This window comes from Lynx rufus, unplaced genomic scaffold (genome assembly GCF_022079265.1).
Source record: "Lynx rufus isolate CCGP_SWC_20201006 ecotype Redwood Valley unplaced genomic scaffold, mLynRuf1.p SCAF_13, whole genome shotgun sequence".
NCBI lineage: Eukaryota > Metazoa > Chordata > Mammalia > Carnivora > Felidae > Lynx > Lynx rufus.
The window spans coordinates 66356569-66364965 of NW_025814827.1; the positions used below are offsets into that span (position 1 = coordinate 66356569).

Here is an 8397-nt window from a genome sequence, read left to right on the forward strand (position 1 = left end):
GAGACACAGAATCTGAAGCAGGCTCCAGGCTCTGAGCTGTCAGCAAAGAGCCCAACATTAGGCTTGAACCCATGAGGCACTAGTTCACGACCTGAGCCAAAGTCAGACACTTAACTGACTGAGCCACTCAGGCACCTTGGGGATATCATCTTTAAAGATGAGATGCTGGGGCGCCTGGGTGGCGCAGTCGGTTGGGCGTCCGACTTCAGCCAGGTCATGATCTCGCGGTCCGTGAGTTTGAGCCCCGCGTCGGGCTCTGGGCTGATGGCTCGGAGCCTGGAGCCTGCTTCCGATTCTGTGTCTCCCTCTCTCTCTGCCCCTCCCCCGTTCATGCTCTGTCTCTCTCTGTCCCAAAATAAATAAACGTTGAAAAAAAAATTAAAAAAAAAAAATAAAGATGAGATGTTAGAGGCAGTTCCTTTAAATTCAGGATTAATGTAAGAACATTGTTTGCTCCTACCATTTCTATTCACATTATATTGAGGATTTTAGTACAAAAAGAATAAGAACTGTATTAAAATATAAATATTGGAGACTAAGAGACAAAATCATTAATATTAGCAGATGATATGTCTGTAAGAAATATGCAAGCGAATTAGCAGAAAGTTAGAGTTAATAAAAGAGCACAATTAAAATGTAAGAAAGATGATCTTTTCAATGTCAACAAAAAAACATAAAGCATCTAAAAGTAAATCTAACAAAAGATGTACAGAACAATAATAGAGAAAATTATAAAAATGTATTGAAAAACATTAAAGGAGACTTAATAAAGTTACAGATTTACTTCATAAACAGGAAGACTCCTTTTCATAAAGATGTTTTTTTCTCATCAGATTGCTCTGTAGAGTTAATATAAATTCAATAAAAATCACATTATGAATTTTTTAAGAGCAGTTGAATGTGGTGATTTGACAAATTGTTTATCAAATATATATGGAAGAGGAAAGTTCCTAGATTAGCCCTGACATACTGAAGATAATGAGCTGCAAGAACTTGCTTTGTAATATCGTCCTGAGAGTGACAGCCCATCACTTTTGCCATATTTTATTAGTTAGAAGCAAGTAAAGTATACTCGAACTCATACTCCTAAATGTAAGTGAGAACAACACTAGTATTACTGAATCTAATCTAATCTGAGTATCCTTTACAGACCATCCTAAATCCTTCTGTGCCGTGCAATGTTCCACCCATGCAAACACTAGCCTTTATTTCTGTGAGTTAGTATTTCCTTAGAAAACTAGATTTATCTTGGGGCGCCTGGGTGGCGCAGTCGGTTGGGCGTCCGACTTCAGCCAGGTCACGATCTCGCGGTCTGTGAGTTCGAGCCCCGCGTCGGGCTCTGGGCTGATGGCTCAGAGCCTGGAGCCTGTTTCCGATTCTGTGTCTCCCTCTCTCTCTGCCCCTCCCCCGTTCATGCTCTGTCTCTCTCTGTCCCCAAAATAAATAAACATTGAAAAAAAAAATTAAAAAAAAAAAAGAAAACTAGATTTATCACATATTTCTTCATATACACACAATATTTCCCCTAGTTATATTTGTTTTGAGCTTTTAAAAAAGACATTACACTGTTTAGAGTCTTATTTTCTTGTTTTCACTCAACATTTTATTTGAGACTTATCTATGTTGTTGGCTGTGTGGTAGGTTATTTATTTTCACTCTTTATAGTGTTTCCCATTGTAAATATACCCCAATAGATACATTCATTGTCCTCTTTATGGAAATTAGTTTTGGTTTTTCTTCTTTTTCTTATTTTTAACAGTGATATGAAGGCTCTTGCATATGCATCATCATAGTTTTCTAACATAGATTTCTAAAAGTTGTAATACTGGGGGCGCCTGGGTGGCTAAGTCAATTAGGCATCTGACTTTGGCTCAGGTCATGATCTCATGGTTTGTGAGTTCGAGCCCCGCGTGGGGCTCTGCACTGACAGCTCAGAGCCTGCATTGGATTCTGTGTCTCCTTCTCTCTCTCTCTCTCTCTCCCCTACTCCCACTCTCTCTCAAAAATGAATAAACATTAAAAATAAAAAATAATAAAAGTAGTGATACTGGGTCTTAGGGAAAAAGCCTCTTCAAACCTGTTATGTAATTTCAAATGATTTTCTGAAGTTAGAGCTCCATATAACTCAAATTCACTAAGTCAGTAAGTAAGTACTGGTGGTATTTGCCAGATAAAATGTCATTATCTGTAGTTAAGAATCAGATTTCCAAAATCTCAACTTTGCTTTGAGATAAAGTAGGCTTGTACTTTCTAGACTATTTTATTTTGATAACTTTCAATTATTTTATAATATATTGAAAAAGATATGAAACTGAGAAAATTACAATTTTATCAATAATCCAGTTTTGTCTCAAAAATTGGCATGCAATTGCAGAGTACTGTTATAAATTGAAGCAATCCATTGTATGTATAAATCAAATTCCTACCAACTGGAGAATGTGTATTGTGTGTGTGTGTGTGTGTGTGTGTGTGTGTGTGTGTGTGTGTAATGGAAATTTAAAGTATGTTCATATTTAAGGTGCTTATATGGGGTAGAAAAGTAGATGGATCACAGTTAAGTGGTAAAGAAGTTTTTTGAAAGTGGTATAGAAGATTCTTTATGTTATTTTGGTGCAATTTCAATGTCTTTTAAGTTTCAGTAATTCAGGCATTTACTAGAATGGTTTGTGGAGTTTTTCATCTAGATGGTTTCTCCTGGTTTGATGGGAGAAACATTGAAGTGAACATAAAAATTTTTGTTTTCCAAGAAAAACTACCTCCTGTGCTCCCTTGTAACCCTGTTGCTTTTTTTTAGTAGTGCATTTCCTTAATGATAGATAAGGCTCATCCATAACTTCTCACTTATAATTATTAAAATTGTCACCTATCCTACTCAAATCTCCTGTATATTCCTTTAGTGTAGCCTAGACTAGTAGTTTTAGCTTCTTAGAGCAGGAGAGAAGAAATACAGTCAAAAGCTACCGATAAAAAGGTCATGTCATATGCATATCATAAATTTAGGAGAAAAGATGACATAAAATGGAGATGGTATTCTCATCTAATATCCCAGAGCTGTATTTTTTAAATTAAAGAACTCTAGCTAAATAATTATGTATAATTTCATATTTTGAGGAGTGAAGAGAAATAGTGAATTATTTAATGACCATTAATGAAATTCACCTCTTCAAAAGTCTCAAAACTCTTAGAAACATTTCTAAAGAAACATGAAATTTAAAAATGTCTCACTAATGCCCCAATATGGAGAGAAATGTACTAAGGTTATAAGTAATACACAAGAGAAAATTATATGAAAATCTGTTGACACGTGGAACCCCAACCAACACCAAAGATGCTCACGCTTGGGCTCACCATTTTCCAGTGTTCAGCACTGAACAGCAGCAGGGGCGAGTATAAGAAATACACCACAGCGGGAAAGGTGGGCTACACACCTGACTTCAAGGAGTCAGCTTGGGTGCAGAATATTTAATCGGATCTCAGAGGTTGAATCAGAGTCCAGCATCCATCATTGGCTATAATTAACCCTTCTAGTTCCTTCCTTCCCCTAGCTTCTCACCCTGAAGCCATGGAAAAGTAGGTAGCAATATCCAGTTTTCAAACTACAGCACCCAAAAAGAAGACTAAATGAAGAAAGAAGTAACAAAAGCTTTGTGAAAGCGTGACTAGAGAAATTTACTTAACAATCTGTCAGATTAAATAGAAGGTCTGGTAGAACAGTCTATTATCACATGTAAGCAGTATGAAAATAATGGCACGATAAGCCATATAAGCATTCTTTTGAAAAAAATGAGAAAAAGAAGAAGGAGGAAGAAGGAAGAAAGAAATATTGAATGGAAAATGTGAGTAAGCTAGATAAAAAATACAATCTGTGGGGAAGAAAAAGGAAATAAAGCAAATCTCCATAAGTGAGTAATAAATAGTAAAGGATAATGGGTAGAGCCCAATTACATTCTTCAAAAGGAGCCCAAGAATAGACACCCAAATAGAATATGAAAGTGGAAATTACAAAACTAAAGATAAAAATTAACAAAAACTAAAATCAGAATATTGAATCCAATTAAATCAAGAACTCAGATTAGACAACTAGAGGGAATAATGGTTGCCAAATAGTACTGGTATTGTAAATTATGAAAAAATAATAACACTACAAGCAGCAAAAATCAGAGGCTGAGAAGCAGTGATGCAGGAGCAAATGAAGTAATGATAACATGAATATTAACTTATAAATTGACACTAATTTTGTATACTTAATATGTGTAAGACATAATCTTACTCATTTTCTCAGTGAATTATCTAATTCAATCCTAAAACAACCTTATAATCTATAGTGTCTTAACTTCATTTTACAGTTGAGAAAATTAATGGTGATAGTAAGTAATTTGCCCAAGTATGTGGAGAAACTGAGATTCAAATCCAGTCAGAGCTTCCCTTATTATCCACTGTTAAGCATGACAATGGCTTCACTTTGAATTATTATTGATGGTGTAATTTAATTAACTTTGACTTTACTCATTATTTTCTGCATTCCTTATTAAAAACAAGTAGGTATTTTTATGAAAACACCAAAGTCACTACTCTAAGAAATACCCCAAACCTATGTCATTTATATAAAGCAAGAGGTGATTGGGGCTTAATGATCTCCCAACTTAATCCTTAGGTCCATGGTGACACTCTAAGAATCAGAAAGCCTTACTCGAATTTTGTCAGGATAGGCAAGCTGCTAAAATGGAAATTAAATGCTAGTGTTAGTGACATCCAATTCACGCCATAGTTAGTGTTTATTTTTATAAAAATTAAGGACTTCAGGCTATGTATGCTTCGTAGAACTGGATATTTTGAAGCAGGGGGAGAAATGGTAGATTATATAATGGTCATTTTCAAAACTGAGTTGGTAATGATGCATGGTCCAATTGAAGTTTTCATCATCTTCTGATACAGTCACTATTTTCCATAAAACCTGGAAACTCCATTAACCAAATGAGAGTTTTAGAGAGCAACATTTACTTGAATTTAGTTAACTGTACTTGTATTTTTTTTTGAAAAAAGCAGATAGTTCTGTTTCATTGAAGTGGTGCATGAATATATGAATACATAATATGTTCCCAAATTAAAATTTACATTTTGAATAGAAATTTAGAAATAATGATGAGCTCTGCAAAAAATATAATCAAATCATCCTTCACCTCAACTGTCTTCTTATCAATCTGTCAATAACTACAATGACCAGAAAACAGAAAAATACTGAAAAAATAAAATCATGACTTAGAGACATAATAGCATTGTTGCTTAAAAAAGTGAAAGTGTTCTTCTATCAACATTAAAGGAAATAAAATATATATAATAGCTTATCATAGAAAACTGTAGGAGAAATCAAATAATAAGTCTTAATGACACCTACCTACCAGGTTTTAGTATAAAATTTTTAATCTTTCACTTTCTTCTTATCTACCTATCTATATGCATAAATAATCATAGCTACCAGACTCTGAAGATGTTTATTGGCTTTTCCTTAGCTCCCTCCCTGTATTTAGTAAGTACAGAGTTCCAAGTTTGAAGGTCAAGACATTTGAGAAGTTTGAGGTCAAAGAGAAGGGTGAATAATGAAGCTGGAAAATATTTTAAAAGCTGCATCATTGTTATATTAACATAATAACTGGAGCATCTGGGTGGCTCAGTTGGTTGAGCGTCTGACTCTTGATTTCGGCTGAGGTCATGATCTCACATTTCCTGAGTTCAAGCCCTGCATCTGGCTTTGCACTGAGAACATGCAGAGCCTCCTTGGAATTATTCTCCTTTTTTTGCCCCTCCCCCCAACTCACTTTCACACATGTGCTTTTTCTCTCTCCCTCTATCTCAAAATAAATAAACTTAAAAAAAAAAAACAGGTAACTAAGGGACTGTTTCATTGTGTTGTGTTTCACATTTCAATACAAGTTTTCGTTTTGAAAGACTGTGTGGCAAAAAGTAAACGAGACTGGATAGGAGTCAGAAGATCTGCACAGTACTTTATTTCCTAGAAACCTTGAGGAATTTTAAAATATCAAGTAAAACACATCAAGGAAAGTGCTTCTTAGGTGAAAGAACACTGTATGTATATTCATATTATTTACTATTTATCTTCCTCACTTATATATAATATGGAAAATATTATAGCTTAATACAGCAACCTTGCTTTAAAACATACAAGTAGGACATATCTTATGGCAGGACCCTGAAAAAAATATTGCCATATGCAAAATTTTAGGATTGACAAAGGAAGTTTTTAAGTAAATGGAAATACATTAATAAGTGCATATCTCAATACCGTTCAGTATTCCCTTTGTTGCTTTCATTCAGTATGTTGACCCTGAAAACGAGTGGTTAGTTTCAAAAAGGTGAGGTCACTGTTGGCAAGATTGAGATTCAGTAGACTAAATAAGGAACCAGAATTTTAAAATATAACACAGACCCAGTAAGTTTAGCTTATGTAGTTTCAAAAATAAAACAAAACAAACAACAAAAACCACCTGTATGATCAATGTAACTCTAATGTAGAGCAAGCACCTACAGATTGTAAAGTCTCTCTAGGGTCCTTTTAAAGCACAGATAGTTGATTTGGTGTCATTTTCTCTTTTCTGGTGGTTCTACTGGGACTTCGATACAAGCAATGTGAACTCTGTTGTCAACCTATGACCTTTCTGTAATGAAGAAAAGATTGGACTGTTGTCTCCTGAGTGTGAAATAATGTAAGGCTTGTCTGAGGAAACCTTTTGCAGTCACAACCAACTGTCCAAATGCTGATAATTGGAGGTGATACGAAATTCTAAAATCAATGTGCAGAAATTTATAAGGAAAACATAAACAACAAGTTTAAGAATAGGCTTTTTTTAGTTTCAAAGAGATTGCAGTTGAAATATCACCAATAAATATCATTATTGTCATCCCTATTGTTTATTTTCCATAAACAATAGCAATTTTTTCTCTACAAATCTTGGATGTTTTCTAGCTATTTTTTTATTCCAGGTAAGGATAACAGCATAACTTATGATATCACTACAAACAAAACTTTTGACATATTTCCTTACATTCTCCCAAATTAAAAGTGTTTGGATTAGAATTGCAGTAACTTTCTCTGTAAATTGCATACAAATTATTTCATTCATACTTGAGGAAAAGCATCATTTGCTATTAAAACTCTCCTTTAATATAAAACTATTCTCTCATGGTCTATATTCTAAAAATTGGACAAACATTTAAAAATATTTAAAATACTAAAAAATACTTATTTTTTATCAGCAAATAAAATTTATTGGTGAGCATGTGAGGCCAGCATGGCCAAAGGAATCAGTGCTGTCAAAGACCTCAGGAGTGCAGAGCTCGCCACCTGTCCAGAGGGCCACGATTGGGAACATATTTGACTCCACAACCATCCTGGATGAGACGCTTCTTAGCCACTTTGTCTTCAAATTCATTAGCATTAAACTTGGTAAAGCCCCACTTCTTGGAGATATGGATCTTCTGGCGGCCAGGGAACTTGAACTTGGCCCTGCGTAAGGCTTCAATCACGTGTTCCTTATTCTGAAGTTTGGTGCGGATGGACATGATGACTTGACCAATATGGACTCTGGCCACTGTGCCCTGGGGCTTTCCAAAGGCACCTCGCATACCTGTCTGGAGCCTGTCAGCCCCAGCACAGGACAACATCTTGTTGATGCGGATGACATGGAAGGGATGAAGCCGCACTCGAAAATGAAAGCCGTCTTTGCCACAACTCTTCACCATATACTTGTTGGCACAAATTCGAGCGGCCTCCAGGGCTTCAGAGGAGAGCTGCTCATATTCATCAGACACCATGTGACCACAGAGTGGGAACTCATCCACTTTTGCCTTCTTCCGACCCAGGTCAAAGATGCGGATCTTGGCATCAGGAACACCACGGCAGAAACGAGACTTTGGATACGGCTTGTTTTTGCAGTACCGGTAACATCGAGCTGGTCTGCGGCCCATGGCAACAGCAAGAACTCGGAGAGCCTTGAAGAGAAGGAAGCGCACGGTCTCACGCCTGCGCATGCGCCTTCGTAATATTGTCCATCTTCCCGCATGGAACCATAGAGGCGCGTTGACAGCAGGAAGACGCTCTTTCAGGACGTCCCCACCATAGATACAGCAACAGTGTACGCCTTTGTGGGCACAACTTGGCACATGCGCAGAGCAGAGGGTTAGGTATATTCTCCTGTGGGCTACCTGGAAATGAATTGTGTTTGCCACTTGGGCCTAGAGGCCCTTTTCTTTCCCCGCTGCCCATCTTAGGCATAGATCTTTTGCCCTAGGCTTTGTCGTAGGTATAAAAGACATATTTTCTAGAGTTTATATAAGAAAGGTGTCTCCAGCTATACAATATATTTGTTGTCTAGTTTGTCT

The 8397-nt window shown here is 36.3% G+C and overlaps 1 protein-coding gene across 2 annotated transcripts; it reads right to left on the reverse strand.

Annotated features, from left to right (window-relative positions):
• Window positions 1-7338: 7338 nt before the first annotated feature.
• RPL10L (ribosomal protein L10 like) lies at window positions 7339-8046 on the reverse strand. 2 transcript variants are annotated; one of them, XM_047074648.1, is made up of 2 exons: window positions 7875-7983; window positions 7339-7793 (listed from the first exon to the last, which is right to left on the reverse strand). In XM_047074648.1, exons 1-2 carry the CDS (start codon window positions 7981-7983, stop codon window positions 7339-7341), a joined length of 564 nt encoding a protein of 187 aa, XP_046930604.1. The 2 variants fall into 2 exon arrangements, with proteins under 2 accessions (XP_046930604.1, XP_046930603.1); XM_047074647.1 differs by having other exon boundaries at window positions 7339-8046.
• Window positions 8047-8397: the final 351 nt, after the last annotated feature.

Bases quoted from the DNA above. Each gene is read 5' to 3' on its own strand.
- RPL10L (XM_047074647.1), bottom strand. From the start codon at position 8,046: ATGCGCAGGCGTGAGACCGTGCGCTTCCTTCTCTTCAAGGCTCTCCGA.